This window comes from Colletes latitarsis, chromosome 7, assembly GCF_051014445.1.
Source record: "Colletes latitarsis isolate SP2378_abdomen chromosome 7, iyColLati1, whole genome shotgun sequence".
NCBI classification, from domain to species: domain Eukaryota; kingdom Metazoa; phylum Arthropoda; class Insecta; order Hymenoptera; family Colletidae; genus Colletes; species Colletes latitarsis.
Window position 1 is genome coordinate 7748374 of NC_135140.1, and position 26044 is coordinate 7774417.

General features: G+C 45.9%; 1 protein-coding gene across 4 annotated transcripts in view; it reads right to left on the minus strand.

Annotated features, from left to right (window-relative positions):
• The window catches only part of Dll (homeotic protein distal-less), a 113225-nt gene that overhangs the window by 79826 nt on the left and 7355 nt on the right, over nucleotides 1-26044 (minus strand). For 2 of the 4 annotated variants that reach the window (XM_076767649.1, XM_076767647.1), the window contains exon 2: nucleotides 21530-21753. In XM_076767649.1, the coding sequence (XP_076623764.1) occupies nucleotides 21530-21753 (224 nt within the window). Of the gene's footprint in view, nucleotides 1-21529; nucleotides 21772-26044 lie in introns of all 4 variants that reach the window. The other 2 variants (XM_076767646.1, XM_076767648.1) reach the window with 1 other exon arrangement.

Here is a 26044-nt window from a genome sequence, read left to right on the forward strand (position 1 = left end):
CCGCCGGGATCTTGCATTGAATGGAATCACGGTCGGTTCGTGGTGTGGTTTACGCGCTCCGAAACGCGAGTGGTATGATACGGAGGGTGTAAAGGCGGCGAGGCATTAAGCCTGACTTACACGCGACACTTGGAGGCAAATCGAATCGTCGACAATGTCGCTGGCAAACGACTATCGCCACAAAATCTGTAGATAAAGATCTCGAATAACGAACAATAAATAAATAACATTCGTATATTGGTGACCGCATATTTCCGAAGACTACCCCTCGCTGAATCACTTTTTCTCGATTCCTATAATCGATTAGTCGCTACAGTCACTCTCGGGTACTTTTTCCAGTCGAGTCGTACGTACACAATTTTTCTGCGAAACGATTGAATCGCGTTCCAAGTTAAAGAAATCGTCTTTACACCCTAACTATTAACACCTTCGTGCCAAACGGTACCATTTTAATGTACGCCACTTTCAAGCAATTTGTATCATTACCGCGATATCGCTTCTGTGTTTATCGATCATTCCTTAAGAACCATGCTAATGGTGTTCAATTTGTCAATCGTGAAACCCGATATTTCCAATTACAATCGACATTTCAACCCTTTTAAACCACAAAAAATGTGTTTAACCTACAATATCACATCAGGTAATATATATTTCTGAACCCTATTCTTCTCGATTATATAGAAAAATCAAAATCGAGGAGTTTAAACGGAAAATTTGAAAGTTGTGTTTTCGATAGAGACTGCTTAACGCCCTCGCGAGCTATACGAGACGATTCAGGAGGATTTTTTCGTGGCGTGAGGCTGGCTTAACGTGCGGGGCCCGATCCTACGGTTTTGGAGGAAGAGTACAAAACGGCAAAGGGCTCGAAGCAAAGACGAGACGGTGGGCGGGGCGCTTCTCTGGCTCCAAGGCGATCCACTCCGACCTCTACCTTCTTACTTAGAGAGATAGTAAGGCGCGCATCAACGTGTTACATCTTTCATGAAACGGCAAATGAGAGTTAGAGATTGCATAAAAAAGCAGCGGGACCCCGTGACCGGTCGTTCGAGAACAACGCAACGAAACGGCAGCTGTTCGAGATACCATCGCTGCACCGAAGCTGCTCGACTCCGACAGCGCATTAAAATCACTCTTTTTTTCGGCACTTCCAGTCGCAGCAACCTCCGTTCGAAACGAGTGGCTGCATCGCCATCGAACGGTGCAACAGACGGACAATAATTGCGACCAGCAGGGTTCTTAAGTGACACTCGTCAGACTCGACGGTCGCTCGTCAAACGTCTCGAGTGAAAATGATCGTTAACGATATCTATAACGAAGCAACCAGGGACAAAGAAGATTCGAGGAAACTATAGCAAACGATCGAGAGGTCTTGGCAGGTGGACGATCATTATTGCCAGTTGTGTTTTTAACCGACGCTCGTCTGCTTTGGCGTTTCTGCTCGTCGACTGTCGTCCACGGAAATGATCGTTTATTGATGCTCTCCGCGTGACTAGAGAATACGAATGATTCGAGAAAATGGCGAGGACTTTTCCTTTTAACTCCGTCTAGCGCTTAAGAGTACCCGTACCCTTTTTTCTTTGAGGCGATTAACCCTAGAACTTTGATACGAAAAAGGTTGAGTAAACTCCAACGTGGGTGGTACACAATCTACGGTCTTTCAAATCGTTCTAACTTTCAATTGTAGGCTTATTCGATTAAAGTTTCACATTTACGTCGATGAAAACGATGCCCCAGAAATTTATTCATTTTACTGAAGTATAATCCCTACATTAAAGAATTTATATTTTGTTCTAATCATCAAGATATGAGAATCTCTGCGTAGAAGCAACGATTTATTCTACGATGAGCAGTACAGCAAATTGCAGTCGTAATCGTATAACAGCACCATACTACCATTCAACGCGAGTCGTACTACAGGTTGCACAACAACCCCACATACTGCAATTATCGTTCAAGGAGTTGTATCAACAGTTGTACAAATTATCCTATGAAAAATCGTTACGTCTCTGGGCTCCTATAAGTCTCTTATATCCATCTCCTCACGCTTCCATCTCTAATAACGTAGATGTGATTTATTGTTTCTACTTTTCTTTCATCGATCACTGTGAATTTGTATCTTTGGGGTCCCGTCAAGTCTAAAAAAGCTACAGACCATAGTTAAACTTGATTATTACACGAACGTCGATCGTTGCATATACCGAGCCCCATTTTCGTGCAATAATCGAAGTTATACTGCATCTAGAATTTTCTATTTAAATAGGAATTTTGCCTAGCTCTCGAAATCGTGCACGTCTGTAGCCTCCCCCAAGTCCTACAAATCACTGGTAGGTTTGTGAATTTGTGTCTTTAGAACCCTAATTCTAAAAAAGCTACACACCATCGTTGACTACCTAGATTATTACGCGAACATCGATCGTTGCATATACCGAGTCTCATTTTCGTGCAATAATCGAGGTTATACTGCGTCTAGAATTTTCTATTTAAATTTAAATTTTGGCCAGTTCCGTTCAAGGCAATCCTCGTGAAATCGTGCTGGTCGTTGGGCAAAGAATAAGACGTCGTCGATCGGTTCGATCGATGCCGATTGAGACGTAGTTCGGGGTGCGCCCATGCCGCGCGTCCTTTTTATTCTTCCGCAGCTTTGTGTGCAGAAACGGATTGACGAACGATGTGTCAGCGGTGACAACTGGCGCATGCGCAGCCTGAATACGAAATGAAGCGGTCGTTCGGTTGCCTGTTCGGCTTCTACGGCGGCCTGGACGAACCCACGTGTCTTTGCCCGCCTCGATCCGAGATCCGTACGATTTTTACAATGTAGCGAATGAATAATCGATGCAGGGGGACGGGGTGACGGTTGAATGCGCCGCTCGACGCATTTGTCGTCTCCATTCGGGAATCTAACGACACGTTCCTCGGCTTTTTTTCTTATTTTTACTTTGTTCGATGTCTATATCACACAAACTTATACGATGCTGAACGGTTCTGCACCTCGGTGAGTTTTCCTCATTTCTACTGTTTACAAACCCGGAACTTGTTATTCCGAAGACAAAGTTTCATCGAACCACGCTTACAACACGCAAGAACAATTTTTTTGGAGGCTATTTGGTAATACTTGTTCATAAACTCGAATTTGATGCACGTTTAAAAATTTAATGGAATTTAACCAGCGACTCCTGAATCATTAATTAACGAAACATCGAGAAATAAGTTTCAGATTTCTAGCGTCGATCTCGATCTTCCATCGATTGTGTAAGACGCAATGGAGGCAGACATCGGTCGAGATTATAATCGCGGCAGCGGATAGTCAGTGAACCTGTGACGCGTCCGTAGTTGTTATTCCACCCTTGACTCCACGAAGAGGAGAAAAAGTGGGCGAAAAAGCGAATGAAGATGTCCGTACGCGACGCAACTTCATCGTCCGACCGCAGATGCGCGTCTTTCCCTCGCGATTCCCCTTTTTCCCCCCTCCGTCTCGACAACGTGACATCTTCGCGGTCGCGTTCATGAATACCGCGTTTTTTCGTTCAATTAACGTCGTTCCTTCCGGGAGAGACTCGAGGCCGATGAGCCTATCGGAAGATCGAGGAATAAATTCAATGGAAACGCATAAATTTACGCGAAACAGCCGACGCGGACTTCCTCCGGTATTCGACTTAATTTATTTCTTATCGTCGAAGCGACGAAAGAGAACAGCGTGCCTAAGCCGATAAATTGAATCGATATAGCTTGTCAATCAAGGTCGTGCCTCGCCTCGCGGAAATTCTCACAGTAAAAATAAAACGTCACGTAACCTGGATTACATAATAACGCACCTGCACGCGGCCGCGACGGAGACAGCTGCGATCGCGGACGTTTTCGCGACAAAAATGCAACCCCTTCCAAAACAACGTCTTCATCCCACCCTGTCGTAACCTCGACGACGCGCTACCGCCGTGAATGGAGACGGAAACTTTTCCCAAACGTGAACAGGGACGAACGAAACGACTTAACTTTATTTGCGTAAACAGAACTGGTGTCATCCTTGTATTCTTCTTAACACTTTGAACGTAATTGGAAACTACCACAATTTGTCATAAAACATTCGTACAGCTTCGTTAAAATCCAAGAGTCCTATCTGGATTTATTTTTTTTAGCTTCTCAGTGAAAAATCGTGTTACACACGTGGTAGTCAATGTGCTAACGAAGCTTTGCTTCGATTTAGATAGAAAATAGATGTCGTTAACCATCTTTATTGACATTTTCAGCAGTTCCAATGCGACGTTTTACGCAACCGTGTACGTTTGAGCCAACTGCGTCCCATGTCGGGCATTGTAATTGACAAAATATGTGAAGAGACCTCTCAGCTACCCCGTCCCTGGTCTATCCAGCGGCGTATACCCATTGTCACAGAGCGGGTGAACACCTACGGAGGTCCGTACCTCCCCGAGAAGCCTGGACAAGGTTGTAAAACGAGGCCCTGCCCGAGGAGCAATGCCGCAACTATGCGGTACATAGGGCCCCGATGCAATAGGAGGAAGGCGCACCGAAGGCCCCGAGGATCGTGGCTCAGCGACGAGGGCGTGAGGGGGGCAAGGATCGCAGGAAGAAGGACGGGAGACACGAAGGGAGCCGCCATGAAACAAACGAATACCGAAAGGGCTGACCGGTGAGCTGTGCGCGGCTGTCGTGGTGCGCGAGGCAGAGAGACGGCAGGTCGAGGAGGAAGAAGAAGAAGAAGAAGAAGAAGAAGGCGACGGTAAGAAACCGAGAAAGCTAAAGCGCGGGGACGGTGCCACTTCAAACGACCCGCGCATACGTCCTCCCCCCGCCCGTCCTGGCGGTTGCCGCGGGAGTAGAACGGTCGCGGCTGATGGAGGGAGACAGCGGGACCGAGAAAAGGACGACGGTGGACGGGAAGGGGCACCCGGGACGACTACTCTGGATTCCTATAATTGTTCATTTTTGCAAATTCCCGGGTTTTTGCCCGAGGTCCCCGGGAGTTCGGTAACCCCGCGCGCCACGAACCTTTTCGTGGCTACTGCACCGTCACTTTGGAGCACCACCGATGTTGCTATTCGAAACCCGCCTGCTCACTTAGGTGTTCGGGACGCCATTTACAATTGGGAACCGATGAGATAATTTTCCGAATCTGGGGAACGCTTTTCCTTGCCTCGAGCAAAGATTGTGCACACGGTCAAACAAACTTGGACACCTCTGTTCACCCTTTAGCTACTTAACCCTCGTTGACTAACGCTAAATCATTCATAAACCTTATTAAAAGCTATATTTAACGTATTGTAAACCTTTTGAGACCAAACACTCGCGGAATTATGCGTCCATGCGGTAGACGTTCATGTTGGACGCGGTTGGTCGGCGTGTGTTATAGGAATTTCGTAGCCGTTGGCGTCGGTGGCTCTGGGAGTCCATGGAGACTCAGGGTGGTCCAACAACGTAGAATTTCGGAGCACGCAATAAATCGTGACAACGAATGGTCAGTTGACGTTATATTATCCGAGAGTCAACTTCGACAGAGGCTGAGACAAATTACTGTAATCTTGGCAAACGTATACTAATTACGATACCTGATGACTCATTTAAAACATTATCATTGTTGTTATTATTGGAGGAAAGTGATCTGTTTTTAAGCCTTAAACATACCACTATAGGCTACAAATGTATTTTAAATCCAATGACCCCGATTATTTCCAAATTATTTTTTATATTATTATTACGTCTATAATAATAACTATTTTTATACGAAATTTGTACAGAAAATAGTTCAAGAAATTTACTTTTCAAAAACATTAAACATTTATTAGAAAATGTTTCAAAGTTACCCCCAAAAAATTCTTGAAAATTGCTTTTATTTTCAGCCGTCACAGTGGTTTCCCCCCTTAATGGCGGCTGCGTTTGTCGATATTTCACGAAGAACGCAGAGCCTAGGCCCGCGGGTCGCGAGGGATCGCAAGAGACAAGCGTTTTCTTCATAATTTGATCGTTAAACCTTCCCTGGGCTATTCCCATCGGACTCAGCACGAAACTATCTTCTCCTTTTCCTTCCTCGCTCGCCGCCACCGTGACGTTCCTTCTTTCTTCACGGCGCGATGCACTTCCGAGAAGTCGTAAAACGGTGGTGATACCAGCAACTGGGACCGATACTCGCACGCTCGCGTGCGAATCGCGAGAGTTTTCGAACTGGGACGCCTCGTTACCGGATCGCAAAACGCGCGAGTCCTCGCGAGAGTATCCTCCACTTCCCCTCTTCCGTCGAGCGATGCCGTCCGGTTTCGCGGAATCCGTTCGGCGAGAGAGTGTTGCGAGGTAGCTCGAGACCGAGACGAAGCCGAGAGGTTCGGGCACGTAGGTCGCGGAGCTTCGGGGTAGAAAGAAATCTCGCTAAATTATAGTTCTCTCGTCACGAGATCCGGTCGCCCCTCGAGCTTTCTTTCACCGATGTCTCCTGGGTTCGTGCACGAGACGCGAATGCTTCGGGCATAGACAAACTAACGACGAGGGAAACCAACCCCTCCTCCTCCCCTTAATATCAAATGTTTTAGAGTCCAAAACATTTTTTATATTTCGTTAAATATTTGATAATCGATATGAAAATTGTGAGAATCAGTTACACGGTTGACACTGACGCAGAATGTACATCGCCTACATTATTATCTTCTTAGACTATTGCGTAGCATAAAAAAAAACATTCTGCAGACAGTTGATTCTATCTATAAAAGGTAATTGCTATTATTTCACGATTATTATGGATGTAAATATATGTGTAAATTATGGAACTAGGACAAGGTAGAGATTTTCTCAGGTATGGATATTTTTATAGTTTGGTAGATTTTCATGTAATTTTTACCTTGTCCAAGTTCCATAATTTACACGTGCATACGCATCTAATAATAATTATTAAATTGTAAAAGTCGTCGTTCGTAAATAGTTGCACTTTTCATATCTAAATTCATGTAATAGTTTAAGAAGATAAGTTTAATGAAAGTTTTCACAATCTAACCTCTTAGCGTTTCCATTAATCATTTCTTTTAACTTTGACAAAATAGAGTAGTTTTTAAAAAGTATCCACCCGTTATGTTATCTATATCTTTGTGCTCCAAATTTTCACGACTGCGGTAAAAGATCGAAAAAATTTCGAGGTCGACTTCGTTCATTTGAATGGAACATTACACTTGTCATTCTGCAGGGTAATAGCATCTTTCAAACGAGTGCAACAATGCCATTCAAGGTATTAAACGCGCAATAAAGTGACCTTGAAAGTACATCCTGTGCAATTATTCTTCGCAGTAGGTAACCAGAGTTCCGACCTTCAACTTATCGATGAGATGAACCTTGAACAGGTCACTTCGCCTCGTATCTTAATACCGTGTCGTAGGTCGTTGAACTCGTGTTTTAAAAAAACAACATTCGTTTGCAACAAATGTCATTTATCTTAAACCTTAACTTCGTCATCTACGATTGTAGAACGAAAACACCAAAATTTGACAAATTGGAATTTTTCCCACAATTGAAATAGCAACGTATCGTATTGTTTGATAGTTCCTGTCGTTTCATAAGCAAGACAAATCCACCCTTTTCTGAGGACACGATAGCCCGTCGAATTTGGGTGGTTCCTTCTTCCTCGAATTCTTAGATCCTCTCCAATTTCACCTCGATCGTGCGCGACTGCCACGGCAGAGGGTTCGGATTTACCGGCGAAATGTTGGATTTATTAGATCGAGATACGCGTGGGCGTGCCTGGACGCGGGCCCCTCTGCACCCCTTCGACCTTACCGTTAGTCTACGTTGCACGAGATTCTTCCAGCTCGCAGTACAATCTGAGCCAACCTAGACAAGCGAGGAGCCGTCCACGCACACGCGTAGGTCGGCCCTCAGTCAAGATTTTTAAAAATAGTCGTGAAGCTAATCTGCATTTCTCATTTTCTAACTTTGCTGCACAAACTAAAGACACTGTACGTTCGAGAGAGTTTGAAACAAACTTTCAGCAACTCGATACACGGAGGAATTATTAAGTCGTAATATTAAGAGAGCCACGAACACACGTGGGTCGTTCGTGAGGGAATCGAAGGTGGACCATCGCAGACGCGAGCTTGATGAAACTTCGAAACTCCACACGCCCGGACGTTGCGCGTCGTTCTAGGAATCGAGGGTCGCGGGTATCGTGAATTCGATCGTCGGCGCCGAACGATGATTTACGAGAAGAGCGAGAAAGACGACGAACGAAGCGGAAGACGAACGGTGGAAGCAGGACGGGGAAGAAAACGCGAGAAGGAAGAAAAAGATCGACCCACGAAGGGAAAGCGAGACGGAGACGAGGCGGGACGTTGCGAAGGTTGCATCCACGCTCGTGGGAAACGCGATTCAACCCCTCGAACCGAGACCAGGAACGTACTACAGTAGTCACTCGCTATAAGACCGATATTTTCCCCCGGTAACAAGCCGAGAATTCATCCACGACGCTAATCTATATCTTTGGTTGGCAATTTTTCGAAACAAAACGCAAGAAGTTCGCGCGATCAAATAACGAATATATCAAAGAAATTACGTCAGATTCCAGTAGTGAAAATAATTCAAACATTCTTAAGGCGACTGGAGGTACCTTTCATAGTTTCTATATGCAGTAACAATTTTTAAAGTGAACGACACTCCGGGGTTGGTAAGTTCATCTTTCTTACGGAGTAGAAGTGAAATTCTACACTGTGTTTTAAATGTCTTTGCACTAGCTCCAAGGGGGTTACTCTCGACTGGGAGGAATAGAAATGTTCAACTTACGAATCACGTGTTCATTTTAAGAATGATTGCTGTACGCTTTGTTCCATTTCGACGAGCAATCAATGTTACGTTTCTAGTAAAAGTGTAACCAAAGATTCGGGCAAACATTGGATGGCGTGTGGTTAACGCGACAGGCGGAGCGCTAACGAGATGCGTAACGCGGCCGAGAGAGGCGAACGGAAGTCTCCTGGCCCGATAGCTTCGACGAGGGAAAGTCCAAGGCAGGGTAGCACGGTAGGAAGAGAACGTCGAGACCTAACTACGACCTATCTAAGACCGATTCACCGACACAAAGCGCTCGTAGAGGAAGCCTTTCCTTTACCTCCTGGTGGCAAGCAACGCCGCTGCAACTCGCCAGGTTATTTACAGCTTCTTGGCATGGAGGTGAGCTCTCTCGCGGAGCCCAGCCACTGCCAAGCAAGAAGGAAGTAAGGATGATTTATATCCGCTGCTACCAGTCCTGCTCCCAACCCGCGATAATACCAATCATTATCATCGCTTAATAACAGGCATTACTGCCAACATTGAAATAATGTGTGTGTACCCCAACCTGGCTCAGCCATGGCTGACCCATTCCTACCATCGCGGAAGGTACTCTATCGTTTTCTCTCTCTCTTTCTCTCTTTCCTTCCTCTCCTTCCACGTTCACCGCCACCTACACTTTTCTCCTCTTTCTCTATGCCTGTCAGAACTATATGGTACCCCACAGACTACGGGCCGTGATCATCCTCGGTATCGTAGCTTTCTTTAGTCCCTTACCATAAAGTTGGTCAGGTGCAAGCGCGCGCCACAGACGAAACGCATTGCGCCGCCGGTGATCTTCCTGAAAGATCTTCGAAGAAGGCGGGGAACGGGAGGAGGCTTTCGTTCCCTTCTCGGTGCAGGGATTCCTCGCACGAGGGAGGAAGGAAGAGGGCGCGCTTCTGCCGGTCGAAACCCCTCGAGCCTGTTTTGCGCGAATTCTTTTCGTCTCTGCCGTGGTTCTCCACTCAAGGACTGCCTTAGCCTTCGTCTCCTGCCACGGATAGAACCTCTTCGATTATCGCAGGCAAATGTACCTGAAAATTTCTCCGATCCCCGAGAACCTCCGATCCTCTGAAACTTGTACAAGTGTCTCCTCCGTTCCTTTTCTAAATACGAAGACGAGTAAAAGAAGATCCTTCGAATTCCAGTTTTGAATTATATTTGTTTTATTTTATTTTGATTACGAAACCATCGAATCCTTCTGTTTCGTTCCTTCGCGAACGCACCGAGCTTTCGGTGGAACTTTCAACGTTTGTGTGTCTTCGGCAATCGTTGCATCGCTTCCGAGAAGAGATCCTCCGGGGTTGTTCGGGCGGCATCGTGAATATATCGTGTCCGGCGCAAAAAACGATCCTTCGAAGACGCGCGTCGACTCGGAGAGATCGCGGAGTATACACGCCACGTGAGAACCAATAAAAAGAACCCCCTCCTTCCCGGGTCTTGATGGCGCCCCCTTATTCCATCGACACGGTGGCGGTGTTTTCGCGTCGTGTACGCGAAGAATCGCGACGGCCACGGTGTTTCTGCAAACATCGAACTCGTCTGCCGGTAATTATTGGCATTTGAGACACTGTGGGAGGTCCCGCGAGGCACGCCAGGATCTCTCGATGCAGGTACATGCACACGCCGTTGCGTGAAAATAATTATCGGTCTCCTCCGTTTCTTCGAGCGCCGACCAACGGAAAGGAGCGAAAGAGAGAGCCGCTAGGAGGACACCTAGGCTGACTTCGATATAAAGGAAAGACGAGTTCCCGCCGTTCTTTTTCCTCCCTTTTCCTTTCTCTCGCTTGGAAAACTCTTGGACGGTTCGCTACGATTTCTTTTTCTTTTTTGTTTTTACCGGATAGGAGAGACCGGGACTGAAAGTAACAGAGACTCCGGGTAGGAGATAAATCAGAGCGAATAAAGATTTTCAATTAGCGTCCCAATACGAACCAAGAAAAATTTTATTTTGCAAGAATTATTTTATAGAAATAAAAGAAATTTCAGCCCCGAAAGGTTTGATAAATTTTACCATTCATCGGGATCGTAATTGACACATTTTCGTTCCGTTCGAAGGAAATCGTAGCCACAGATTTCGATGGCGACGAAGTTTCCATTGGGCCGGACTGATTGAAAACGCCAATTACGCGCGCCGGCCGCGTTCTCCGTGACGATAAGAAGATTTAAATTGAACGTCGTGTTGCGTTTACTCAATTTAGACGAAACTACCGACGTCACGAACGTCGGTGGGCTCCGTGACGGGCCTGGAAACCGCAAAATCCATAACATTGATGATCGAATAATTCGTGCTTCGAGCACGAGCCTCCCGGAGTTCTCCTTATCGGCGGAAACTGGCTCAAAAAAATTCACCGCAATTCGCCGTGTTGGTAATTGCACCGAGACGCAAAAACGCTGGTTACGGCCGAGAGTTTTGATAGAACCGTGAAAGTCGAATGAGAAAAGATTAAAAAGATTAATAAAAGTCGGCGGTTACCGGCGACGTTTAAAAAAAAGGAGTAACCAATTATTCCATGGATACGCGAGCCCTGTGTAGGAATCGATAATATTTCTGCGATTTTATTATTCGCCGCATTGGACACTGTTAATTACATTCTCTATTTTTCATCCGCGAAGAACGCATAGCGCGCAACGTAATTACGTCAAGCGCGTGAGACACGCGTGAAATAACTCGGAGAAACAGTGCGCCCGACGTAAAGTTTCGTAGTCAACGGGAAAAACTAGTATTACTGGATACACTTTTTTATCAGCGAACGGCTGAATGCGTTTCCGCGGCGTACGATCGCAAAAAAATGGTCGGCGAAACGCGACGTAAAATATTAACGGGCGCGCCGTACGATACCGGCTGATAACTAAGCGCGAAATTCGCGGATCAAAGCCTAGGAACGTCGAACACTCGACCGACAACAACCTACTAACTAGCTCAAAGTAGTTTCGTCGACGAGGATAATGCAAGATAAATTTTAATTGCTCACCACCGGTTGAGACTCACAATCGATTCCACGTTTCGTTTGAAAACACCGGTTCAAAGTATTTTGTCGGTTCAATGTCGAATATTAATTGACTCTTTCGTGCTAGATGTCACTGTGCCAAGGGTAGTACTATTCGACGGAACAGCTGGAGCGTATAAACAAAATCGAGCATCGATCGAACGGGAACGTTTACGTGCCCTAGCGAAGGAAAGCACACACCGAACCAAAGGACGCATGATTGCTACGACAACACAGCCTATTTAGACAACGGAAGCATCAATCCTCTGGCACGTCGCATCGTACACGACAACTTTCGTCGAATCCGAGGGAAAGTTTCGTCGTGTCGTTACAGACATGCGATAGAACACCCTGAACGAAAATAAAACATTCTCTATAGACTCGGCGACTCGAAAGATCGAACCTAGTAATTGAATGTAAAAAAAAAAAATCACGGTTATTTGCTTTCGATAAACATTATATATAGAGTACAGATTGACAGAAAAATGAACGATATAAACTATTTTCTGAGAAATGTAAACACTACAGTATTTTGCGTTTTTAAATGCAAAAATTAATCTTGTTTTTCGTATTCTTCCGATACTGTAAGGTCCTCGGAAGAGAAATATGACGTGAAACACTAGCGCCGCCCCCATGACGCCCGCGGTCAGGCAAGACCCACAGAAAACGACGCTTATCGGTCAAAGCGAACGTGTGTCTGCGAAACAAGCCAGTCACCGGCCAATAGGTGATACTGTTTATTATTAACGTCAACGTAACAATGGCGGTGTCATATATTCGGATGAATAGGCTCGTAAGAACTTCTGGAATTACTCTCGATACAGTACAACGAGGGTCTTTTCTCAGAGCAAAATCTGGTCTATCTGAGATACGAATGACGTTCTCCTTTGACGTCGCTGGAATTTCTTTCAATCTCCCTACAGTAGGATATATGCACTCTGTGTATGTAACTCGCTCCTCGTTATCGTTGACTCCAATTTATCAAACGAGATAAGGGTTAAGGAAGTACGTACAAGGTTGACAAGGTTAACGAGAGGAATAAAATTGAGTAAAATAATATCGCGGTGGATTTACGAGGATCGCGGGTTCTGGATGCACGAAAATACGCAAGGGCGCGCACGTGGGCTCACGAACGGTCGCGGAATAATAAGTCGTGCCATGCCGCGGCTCGCGTGCTACGAAACTTTCCCATTTGCAGCCGGGTGGACGTCGTTCGGACAGATACGACCCGATAGCGACATGTCGGTCGAACGTCTATTAGTTTTATTGGCCCCGCGTCGATAATACCGGGAGAGCCTTCTCTGCGACGAGCTCACGGATGTTTCCGCTGACACACGGAGACAGGAGTAAAGCCGCCTCGGACACATCCCTATCTCGACACGCACGAAACCGCCGACCAACGCGTCGATGAGATAATAGTACGATAAGCTGGTGTTCGATGCTGGTTCGGTCGACTAGAGAACTCGAGAGAGAGAAAGCCAGAATAGGAAAGAGGGAGAGAGAGAGAAAGATCAGAGTGGACGTGGAAACGTGGAAGCAAAGAAAGAACCGGCTAATCGCTCTACTTCGACCAGCGATAGAAGGCTTTTTCGTATCGAGTGCTACTCCAGTGCTTTGAAGCGAATCGCGCGTCTTCCATTGCGTTTCAAGCGACTCTGAGCTTGGACGGTTCGGATTCTTGCAAATAATATTTACGACTTTCACACGGCGAATATTTTTATTTTTATTTTACACGGTCCCTCAAAATCCTCATCGTTGATTGTAGACTCTATACCACGTTTCGAGATTCCCATTTATTATTAGATTCGAGCGGGGGTAAACTAGACCGAATTACAACGTAACAAATTGGTGCTAAGTACTGAGTACTTAAAATTAAACGAATGCGCCAAGAATAATATTCCCAGTGCTATGTACACTACAGTGTTTAGTTACAGTTTAGTTTAGGGCGTGTAAATTGGCATTCACGTGTATTGCGCTATTAGGCTATTATTTCTAGGGTGCAATGAAGCAATCAGTCTACAGAAACACTTTATGATCCTCAGTCAATCAAAAACGTCCTTGCTGTCAAGTCACTGTAATTCAATACTCAGCACTTAGCGTCGATTACTGTCAGCCTCTATACTTTGTTGTGAATTTGATATTTTCTAAGTACTACCGATACGTGTGTGCAGTAAACCGGGTATCAAAACCCGCCCTCTGTGTACCTTGTTCGAAACCCGACGATAAATTGGTTCCACATAAATAAATCTTCGAGAAAACTGAAGTTACATTTTCTCCGTCTTCTCTAATAATGAGAAAGTTAAATCTTGTTCCGTGAAGGCGCGTTTCTGTTAATTTTTTCGGTTTCACGAACCCTTTCACTCCCTCTTTCTGCGTCGAACAAATGCATATTAATTCCCATCACCGAGAAAAGTAATCACGATATTAACATGGCCGTTAATACCCGGAACAATGCGACCGACACTCGAACTTGGCGTACCACTTTCACGCGCGGCCGTCGCCTAACCCAGCCACGAACCAGCGGCGTTCGCCTAATGATTCATACACACAGCTCCATCCACCAGAATCATCAATTATATTCGAGCCATTGTTCCGCGACTGGAGACCGGGCCCATTATCTAATACATCTAACCTACAAAACCTGTACCCGACGTTGGAGTGCCTCGGCCACAACTCGAATCCACGTTGAATCTGATAACGCCGTCAGGGTGGCAACGCTTGCCGGATAAGGTCGCGATCGGATGAAAAATTCACACCCCAGCCAAGTTCGCACCCTCGATTCAAGAATCCATGCGAATCGCGCGCGACGTTTCGATCAGGACTTCGCTAATATTCAACGCTACGAACTATATTATCAAACACACAAAATAAATAAATATTAAATATATGTGTGTATTGTGATTGCTATTGCAGGAAGAAGCAAGAGAGAGAGCAGGAGGATTGGCCGCCATTTTGTTACGCGCCAATCATAATTTTAATTTCTACATTGTGTATATCGCTCTGGGAAATTTGTGAAAATATTTAAAACATCATTCTACTTCTAATACCCAACATAGAAGCCTCGCTTTATTTCAATACTGTAAATTCTTTTTTATACTTTATTTAAAGAAAAGGGGAGCATTTTCCTGGACCTTAGACAACGGAACAGTCGATGCTTATTCGAAGAATGTACATATATATAAAAACAGGTGAACGATCTAGCACTTGCGAGATAAGTACAAAATGAGCGTAGCTCTCTGGCGGCGAGCACGAAAAATATCGCCTATATCAGAGTGGATGGATCGAATCATTGAAAAATCGTCGAACATGCTGCACATGCTCGAGGTCTTAATTTTTCTTATTCCAAGCGTGAAGTTGCTCCCGTTGAATTCCCGCTTCCTCAATTGGATCCTGTGCGCGTTAATTAGCCGATTCATTGTCGCAGCGGCGAGAAACTGACTTCGTTATCTAGTTCATCTGGTCCGATCGCGGGACGAAAGGCTCGGTGAAGTAGCACCGGCGGCATGTGCACGGGCGACGCCAGCGATAGTCAGATAAATGGACGCAGATAAACGAGCGGAAAGCTAGGGAATGGCGGAGATACGGGGCGGAGGGACAAGTATGTACGTACGCACGGTTGTACGCGGATCGACGTCTGCCGCGACCGAGCGTTTCGCAAGTGATCCGGTGTTACGTGGCGGTAGCCAGGAAAAGGGGAAAAAATACTATAATGCTGGCAATAACATTTTTCCTAACCGTTTCTTGCTTCACGGTACAAAGAGTAACTTACAAGCGACTACTGCACACTATCGGACTTTGTATTCGTTGATACTGAGAATTACGGCGTATATCGCCGTTGCTCTCGAGAAATCATCCCTCTAAGTGTTCTAATTCTAATTCGAGAAGAGAAACAGGTTTTGGTTGAAAAAAATTCGATATCGTCGACAAGAATATGGAGAATGTAGAGTAGCTTAGTTGCGGATATGATTGGAAATAAAATGACTGAGTCTGATACGAGGGAAGTTTTCCCCCTTAAAATCGAAAAGTAGGAAAAATAAAATACACTAGGGTTTTTAATTTGTGCTAAGTTTCGTTTGATAGTTCTCTTTGTTAGAGACGGGGTAGCTCTGACAGAGTTCATGGAACTTAGACGCTGAATGTGGTTTGTATAAAGGTTTCTCTTACACTGAGAAATTAAAATCGAAAGAATAGTATCGATGCAGTGACTGGAAAAAATATAATCTAGATGTAAGGAATGTTTCCCGAAAGTTTGGCTACAGTATTCCATTTTGTAAATAAGATAGCTTCACCAGTAGTCAACAACACGTCACTAGTAAGCAGTCCGAGGAGAAAAATATAGTCTTGGGTCAGTTCTTGCCATCGACTGTCATTAAATGACACTTGCAGCAAAAAGTGCACGATAGAAAAAAACGACATTTTATGTTTCTAATGTGTTTACGCGTCGATGCTTGGAATCAAGATACTCAGATACACGCATTGTAATTTAACCTTGTATCGATTGTTTATAAATTGTTTAAATGATTTCAGATCCAATAGATCGATCAAGACGTTACTTCGTTCTTTAATAAATCTATTTGCCTTTCTAGGTCTAAGTAGTCAAAACTCGCAACTCAGGGATGCGAATGAACCATAACGGAACGTGATTTGGGCCAATTCGTTTCTTTCCCCATAGTGAGGTCGATTCTATCGATCTCTTCGATCTCACCGTCGATCGTTACCACTGTTCTCTAGCTAGTAGTTTTTCGTCAACGCTTTCCTTTTTTACCTTCTTCCCTGTTCGTGCGCGAAGATCACGGCCATTGGATTAAATTAAAAAATTATTTTCACGACCAAGAAAACAGAATTAACAAAACAGAAACTAAAGACGTCTCCTTCGAAAAAATGGCTTCTAATTTACGAACGAATCTGAAACTTTTGTGCATTGTTCGCGAATAAAATTTGCCTAACTCGGTAATCTACGCGCTGATCTGCCCTGCATGGTGAGTTTCCACGAGGACGACGCGTCGCGACGGTTAGCTTTTCCACGGATCGAGCACGATCCATTGCGTGCTTCATCAGCGAGACCTTGATTCGCGATTCGCTGCGTGATACGAGCTACTTATTAGTCGCGTTTGAGAGACGCCGAAGATGTCTATGCTGGTAGAAAAAGTATTGCATAAGACGATGTTCCGTTACGGTTTATTCGTGTCCCTGAACACCGAGTTTCTACGTCGATACAGACCTCGAAGGGCCGAGCGAACAAGTTCACCGAAGCATATTCTAATGTTCTGACCTAGTAAAACGATTTCAAAAATTTATGAACAAACGGAATCAGGAACACTGTGAACCCCGAAGAGACCGAAACGTCTTATTAAATAATAAAAGTTGTCTATACTTGGAATCGTTAAGAATTGATTTAGAGAAATTCTATAAATATTTGTGTCCAGTGAGTACGAGAGTAACGTTTAGTAAGATGGTAAAAATCTTGCTCGTATTCTCGCGTTTGCAGTTATAGAGCCCTGCAGATAAACGCAGCGAAAGGCGTCGCACCACGATCGATGAACGGTTTTATGTGTCGCCCCTTGAGTGACAGCATTATCTTATTCCCGGACCATAGGAGTTAACTGATCGATGTCAAAGAGGATAGGTCGATTCGATCGTTCGCCAATGACGACACGGGATGTTAGGCGTAGGTCTTTCTCCTTCGTCGTTGTCAATAATAAATAACGAGACACGAAGAATCCGAGACCGGGTTTGTTTCGATTTACGCGACGACGTCAACGTTGGGGAACAAGAGCAGAACAGTGGTTTTAATCCTTAACCCCTTCATACACCATGCTATTCAGGTAAGAAAATATTCTCCAGACGCCTAGAGTTATTTGGGGCTCGATAAATGTAATAGAATTTTTTAAATTACATTTACGTGAAATTAGGGTGGAAGTCAAAGAGTGTCGGATCCACCGTCAGCTTTGGAAATCCTTGCATGTAAATTTTTTGAAATTTTAATATTACGCTCGTGAACGGGTGTCTTAACCCTAGTGACTGTCTTGAGAATTGTAAAAAATAGAAATTAAGCGAGGAACCGAGTTCCAAGCGGACTCCTGGCGACACAACATCCAGAACCCTTGGGGAGCGTTCACCCTAACCCTAACCCGAGCAGAACCCGGAGCCTGAGACCCGGAGAAACGGTTTCGGGCGACGGTGGTTGGTCGAGGATTCAGATTTCGAATTCACTTCGCGTGTCCGCTTCCCTCCTGCGCGACTTTCGAATCTCGTTTCGACGCGTTGGCATTCCCGGGGCCAATGAGGAGAGATCGGCCACGTTGGTCGGCGAAGACGAAGAAAAAGGAACCACCACGCCCAAGGTACGTGGCAGGAACGCGCAGACGGTCTCTGTTGGGTACCTACGTGTCCGCGTTCTACGTGTCTATCCCCCTTGCACGTACACGCGAGACGGTTCGCAACGGTGTGCACTTCGCGTGCACAAGTACGCCCTGTCTTTCTTGTCCCCTCCCCCTCCCCTTTTCCGCTGCCCTACCCCCGTTCCCTGTCCCACCCTGCGCCCCCTCTGTTCCCCTCGTTCGCGTACAGCGGCGGCACGAAACGCTATAAGCCACCGCGTCCTCAAATTGAAGCCCCGAAGAAAAAGAGATGCGTGGCCTCACTACTCTCGTTCCTTCAACCCTCGTCTTCGTCGTTTTCCGTGGAGAAGTCTGAACGCCAGGGGTAACGAAGAGAGAGGGACGCGGACGCTCACGGGTAAGAAGACGCTGGCGAAACAGAGACAGAAAGGGAAAGAGAGAGCGAAGAACCGACGGCCACCGAAGCGGGAGGAGGAGACCCACCGACCAAAGGGAAGATGGAAGAGTCTGAAGGCTGCAGGCGCCATGTTGCTGGCGATGACAAGAAACCCGATGCGACGGTAGCTGGGCCAACAGTGCAGGCAGAGGCGCTTGCTCGAACGCCTTGATTGGCCGATTACAGATTATGCACGCTGCACCCTGGAGAGATGCGCCGGCCGCTAGCTTCCATGCGACTCGCCGCGTTACCACGGACCTTCGATACGCGCGGGGAATAACCGTCGAACGTGTTGCGCGAAATCTCCACGGATTCTGGGTTTGCCCAACAACTACCCCGCGGTGAAAAGAAAAAAAAAACGCGGACGTTCGTCTTGTTTTCAGGGATATCGACGATATTGACAATTGTCAGTAAAAGATGGACCCCTATGGATCAATTAATGGATCAATCAACTAATTCTGAGAAAACTGTGGCCCGAATACTAATTGAAGAGATAATGTAAACGCTGGTAACCTCTCGGTGGGATTGATAATTTGAGAAATATCTCGTGTACGTAGACTAGGAGTTGCTGAGGATATAATCGTGTCGAGGCTGTGGCGCCCTCCTAGGGTTAACGAGCGTTCGCGAACGGAGTGTATGCAGATCTATCACAGTTGCCCCGGATGCTCTTTTCAAAATCAACGAGAGAACGTGGTTATTTTGCAAACAACCTGACGCGATGGTGCGATTACTCATCAGCTTGCGTTGCGACTCGATTCTCTCAATGGGGAGAAGGGGGACCGACTCCCGCGGTGCTCAGACTAATGAAATTATCCGGTCCGGGACCCCCTGCGACGACATCAACAAGCCACGACAGCCAGTTATCCCGTGATTACGCGATACTCGGTTACGTACCACCAAGCGCGTACCTATGAGAAAGCCTTTAGCCTTTTGACGTCTTCGGGATCGAGGGGTCGCGAGCGGTTAAATCAATCTCCATCACCATCGATGGCACTACTAGCGCCATTTTTTCCATAGAGTCCTTTCTCTAACAACATCTAGGATCAGTAAACTTTTTCTAAGAACTTTTTTCAGCTTGTCTATTTGCATTCAAGCTCGTCTGTTAGCAAAGTAGTCTAAATATAAACTTAACAATATTCGATTCCATTCTATCCACACCAACGCGTAAGATCACCCTAAGGGTTCCCTGACCTATTGTAAAAATCATATTTTTCCAAGTCGTGCTCCAGATTTCGTGCTTCGTCGACAACGAACAATTGAATAAGACGACCGAACGCGTAATTGGCCCCTTCGGTGATCGTGATCCCCGAGCTTCTCGATAAATCGTCAACGCACGAGACCGAGATGAGGATTCGCGGTCCTGCTGAGGTTCGCTCCAATTAACTCAGAGGCACGATTACAGTCTAATAAATCGTTAATTGGAAACCGTGGGACTATTCGCGAGAAATTCATGGCTCCTGGACGACCAGTGCCCAATTAGCTTTTGACCGCGGTTCCCCCGCACGGCCTAATAAATCGTTAATTGGAAACCAGTCAGGGGTAATTAGCGGAAAGTCTTCCGACGATCGCGCGAACCAGTCGTCGGTCGTGAAAAGCCTGAAACAGTCCGCGGAATATTTACGAGCGTCTCGTTAGTCTCTCCCGTTGGGTTCTCCTTTCCTCGTACACTGCTGGACGCTACCGGCAACCCTATCCCCGATGTCCAGGGCGTGGCGGATCGGTGATTTAGTAAAGTCATTTGTGCCGATAATGCTGACAGATGCCGTCCATCGAGGGTCCTGTTACGCCGGACCGTCCGTGCAACAGGATCTCCTCGTGGGTTCACCCGACAGGGGTGAACGCGAGACTCCGTGTGACCTTTCAAACATTTCGCGAACCTCGTTGCGACCTTTTCCTACGAACGTCCTCTATTTCCGATTTGGAGGCCTGTCCAGTAACTGTTAAAACTTTGTCGCGCACTATTCAGTATTACAAACCAAAGGAATCAAGTCCTATCGTGGCATCTACAGGCTATGTAGAATAATTTATCAAAGTTATATTTACATGTACGTGTCGTGTGCTCGAGAGGTACGTAATTCTTCGTGATACGTAGTACGTTTTCGGTACAAAAATAATTGAGTTGCTTAAGGTTAGTTTATATGTATCTGACCAGAGTATCGAGACCAGTCGACAGTATTTCATACGCTTGGGAGATGTATAATGTTCCATTTATTAACACGTAATAGTAGAAAACGTGCAAAAATAATTTATCTAGACTTTCGTCCTGTTGCACGAATCACAGTTACAACGCGGTATCAAAATTTATGCCACTGCTTCGTGGTTGATATTTCTATGTTCATCGATAATATGCACTATTCGTCGCTTTCCCTGTAGGTCGTAATGACCCGATGATACCAGTTACGTGATCGACGTATCACCAGACCACCTGAGCGTTAAATGTCTCGCTCGTTCCAACGAGACGAACTACGATTAAATATAATATACTTAAATAATTTCAATATTTTTTAAATCTAAATTTCCCAACGCAAAGCCACCAACAGGAGAGCGATAAACAGATGGTAAACAAAGTAAATGTAACAAAGAAATTGGAGTAAACAAAGTTCCATTGTACTCCAATTTTCACGTAGTTACAGCAAAGTATCGCGAGATCTTTTTCGCCACACTCCTCAACCCCTGAAGTGATCGCTGTTCGCTCGAGCGATTTTTCAGCGATACTCCCGTTACCATAAACCGCATAAAATTTTCACCGCGAACAAAGCCTAATTACCGCGATAACCGCGCGAATACAATAAACTCCGGAGCGCAAGGAGTCACGGAACGACGTGCTCGCATTGATTCGCGTGACGAGTCCGGTATATATCTGAGCGTTGCATGAATTTCGTTCGTTGCACGTGAGAACATCGTTCGAGAGGGTTGGCCAGCGGTTCGCGCGAATCGATCACAGGAAAAGAACGGAAAGAAACGAGACTGACCTGCGTTTGCGTGAGTCCCAGGCTCGCCGCGAGCTCAGCTCTCTCTGGCAGCGCCAGGTACTGCGTCCTCTGGAACCGCCTGTTGAGCTGCTGCAGCTGCAGACTGCTGTAGATCGTTCGCGGTTTCCTCATCTTCTTGCCCTTGCCGTTCCTCAGGGAACCACCGCCGCCGCCGCCGAGCTCGTCGACGAGGCTGCCGCCCTTGTCGCCCAGCGGCGAGAGGTCTGCGAACATGCACCACCCTAACATCAACTTTCAGAGTCCTCGTCACCGGTGGCGTACGAACTAAAGAGAAATGCAACTGAAACCTGACCACCGGCGCGACGCGAACGGAAACCTCACCTATCGACGTGGAGACCGGATGCCGCAGAATCTACAAATACATCAGAGTGAATCTACACGCTAAAATTAGTCGAAATATTTTTTATATTCTTTCGTTTTTAAGCTCTCTCAAATTTCAGGGTACAACTTTCTGACTAATTTCTACTTATTCTTAAAGAAGTTATATCAGAAAAGATAACTACTGTATTAAACGTTAAAGCTTGATCCATGAATCTAAAAATATACTAGAAACTGCCAACCAAGCGCAAAGATTCTCAGATCGATATTGTACGGTCATCGGACTCGAAAGGTCAAAGCAAGTGTTCCGTGTGTCTAACACTCACCAGATGGCCACTGTTTGGACCATTTAAAATCTATTGTGGATTTAAGATCGTTCGAAAAACACTGGTATTTTCGAAAAAGCCAACAATGTACAATGAAACAATGAAATCTGAAGTATATAAGTTGAGGGACGCGTTGAATTATAATCGCGTGCATTAATACTAATTCTTGCGTGTGCTAGTTTTTTCTTCGCGAACGAAATAAATTGCTAAATAAATAAAATTAAACGAAGCAAGGGCGGAACGTACGCCAGGACCGGCGAAGCATCGAACTCACCAGGACAAGACGTTCGAGGCGATAAATCATCGTTGAACCCGCGTAATTCGCCGGCCGATCCCTATCGCCGCGAACAATATCGTGGCGCTAACTACGGCGTAATTAATTAAAGTAGAATAGCAAATAAAAGAAAAAAAAAGAAATTGTTATAAATTAATGTTAAAATAATTACGCGCTGACTGAGTAAACGCATCGTGCCAGCCGGCGACGCTATCGTCGACGCGATCGCGCCATTATGTTTATACCCTAATTACAATGTAGCCGTAACGCGGTGCGGTGTGAATCCTTGAACGTAACATAGTCATTTAGAAATCCAAACAGGCTGCCTTGTCATTTCCCGACGGTCGGGGACCCGTTGTTATTTTCAAGGAAACGCGAGAAAATCCACCATAAATCGTGACGCTAGGCGTGGCATAAGGGGTGGGTGGGGATTTTGTTGGTCCGCAGGAGTGAGATGTCGACGACGAAACTCGAAATTATCCGCGTAACGTAACACCGGGGCTGCGCCTCTGCCCGCGGAACCTTTCGCTGTGTGATAATAAGCGTGACTATTAATTAACGTAATTTATGGCGAACGGCCGGACATGCATACGTGCATACGCCGTATGATTCTCGTGATTTATTGCTACCCATGTCACCGGCATTCAAGTGTGGGGGAAAAGGGGGACGTGGAGGCCTGACCCGTAGATCAACGATTTTCAAGATCGATCGCGACCCGACACCGTGGAATTTTCATTTATACCCTTAAAAATGGACGAGACCTAGCTTCGTTTTGATCGTTAAGGTTACCGGTGTCCTCTGGGTCGATGAAACGATTTCACCCTTTCCTCGCGTATCGCATCGTCGAATATATTAGACCTGTCGCGTGACGATGCTTTCTAGGTGGCCGCGATAAACGTTGGTCGTCGTTTGTTTATCGTTTTTCGAAGTGATGTCATTGGGTATCTGGCAAAAAGTAGGGCTGGTACTGTTCGAATGACGAATGCTCGTACGCCGCGAGTAAAATTCAAACGTCTTTTTCACCCCTATTAATAAATGTATCGGATAGATCGATAAGCAAAAGAAGTTAATATATTTCTCTGTCTCCGACTGGACGTTTGAGAAAAACGTGCGCATCGACATTACACCTATAAATCGCGAACGAAGGAAACGACGAAGAGAAATATGTATCGTTAGATTGACGCGAATTGCCCTGTTATCACCAATCACGCTCGATACAATGAATTTACTACCGCGCTGCCATTGATTACGAACAGTCCGAGCGCACCTAATCACAGCGTTTGATGCAACTCCGACCGACAGAAGTACATAAACCCTCGAGCAGCGTTCTCCGGTAGAAGGTGCCGTGTTTAACGATATACAATTTTTCTTGCCACCGTTCGCGACTGGTAAGAGGTTATAGTCGTCGAACGCAGCAACAGTATGCAAAGCAGTCGCTGAAAACAGCTCGACCGCCTGAACCTACTACTTTACCGTAATTCACACGGGTCATTTGCGAACGACGGTGCGTTCTTGGGCTCCCTTTGTGCGCGTCGTACGTTCACCATCCTGTTTTCGAAGTCGCGCGATTCGCGCGTGCACGAAATCGATCCAACCGATTATTCCCGCGAATAATCGCTCCGACAGGTAGCAATTTATTGACCTATATCCGCCGACATCACGGTACCAGCGACGCAAAGGGATCGCTTTATGACGAAATAAAAATCAAGAAAGCTCCTTTCTTCGCTAAATTGTAGGTTTTAATCCTTAAATATAATGTGAAACGGCGCTTCTTGCAAGCGGTCAACCACTGGACACCATATGGATCGACTAGTAAATCGGTAATACGTATTTTCGATACTTTACAGATTATTTCATAAACATGTTTACGCATTAGAAAACCTTGTAATTTCTCTATCGGGGAGATTCGCATTTGCACTCGTTATGAAACATTTCAAGTTTAACTGTTGCGGTAGAAAGTAGTTACAAAAATATATCTAATTCAGTAATGATTCCTAAAGTAAACACTGCTCCAGGGTTGACATATTCATCTATCGTACATCGCAGGCGAAATTCGACGCCAGATATTTAAACACAACGATATCCTTGACTCTTGAAATCGCCTCTATCTTTTACCGACAACCATAGTCGACAACCAAAAAAGAGTACAATATGAGAAATCAAGCATTGTCTCTTCCACGAATCATCGCCTTCCAGTTCGTATCGTTCTTTAAATGTCGTCCTTCACTGACTCCATGAGGGATAGAAAGGTTCAACTTACGAATCACGTCTGGGGTTCATTCAAAGAATCATCGCTGTACGCGTGGTCCAGTCTAATTTTACGAACGTTCGGTGTCGGTGAAAAAACTTTTCTGAAGCGTTCCCGCGATTCCGCGACTCGCCCCGTAGGAGGGGGGAGAGGAGGAGGGGGAGGACCAGAAAAGCAGGAATTCGTCGGCGGGGACGCGAAGTTCCGCGAAACGCGAGGAAAAAGCAAGAGTCGGACGAACAGTTTATCGTCGTGGCCTGCGGAGCAGCACACGGTGCACTTTGCGTGACGAGCGTTCGAACCCTACTTTTCTCATTGTCAGCTGGGGGACGAACGAATTCCCAGGATCCGGTTCAGCGAGAACCGCACGATATCTACGGATGTATCTACGCCGGAGAAAACACGACTTCCGCGCAAATCCTCGAGAACCCTGGCTTCTAGTCGTCGTCGTCACCATCATCCCCGAGGTCCAAGGCCCTCCCGTCGGGATCTAGCCCGATCCCTGGTACGGGAGTGCTACGGCTCGGCGCTCCTAATCCTTGTGAAAACAACCGTTTAATACCTAATCCATCACCCTAACCCGGCGGCTGCCCCGAGACTCGAGAAGGCGCCATTGTCTTTGAACCGTTCCGGATTAATTTGGCCTCTCTGGTTCCGTAGCCGGCAGGTCGGTGACTAATGTAGAACTCGGTAAAAGTACGAGGCACCCCCTGGCTAATTGGATTCTGGTTCGTGGCTCCTTGAAACGTCAGGGACCGTTCTTGGCCGATGACGGGAACAAGGCTGGACTAAACGCAACAATGTTAATGGCTGGTCCATTTGTCGCCTATGCGCGTTCAACAATCGAGGAGACCGCTGTATTTGGGCATCGTCGACCGAGAAGCGCCTGGAATGGATCTCGGTAGCACCGAACACGTTTGGACTGCTTGAATTTTTCAGCAAATATAATTCGAAACACGCGTGAAGCTCATTACACAGTAGACCGTGTCATTTGTGCTTTCAGACCCGACTAAATAACGACTTCTACGCGCCGTTTTGTCTTCGAAAACTGAGACCAAGCCACTGGGTACTCCGCGAAGAAAAAGTATAATTTTAATCGAAACATTTATAAACTCTTCTAGGCACGTTGGAAATTCACAAAGTCACGAATAACGGAACAGCCGATGCCCATACCGCGAGGAGGATGTGCAAACAATAGCGTGCTCCTTGGTAATTAGCTCGATCGTGATTCCAAAACGATATTTATTATTTAATTAATCCAATCGCCTTCATCAGCGTGTCGCCGTCACCCAGAAACAACAGCGCCGAACCTCGACACGCTAATTGGA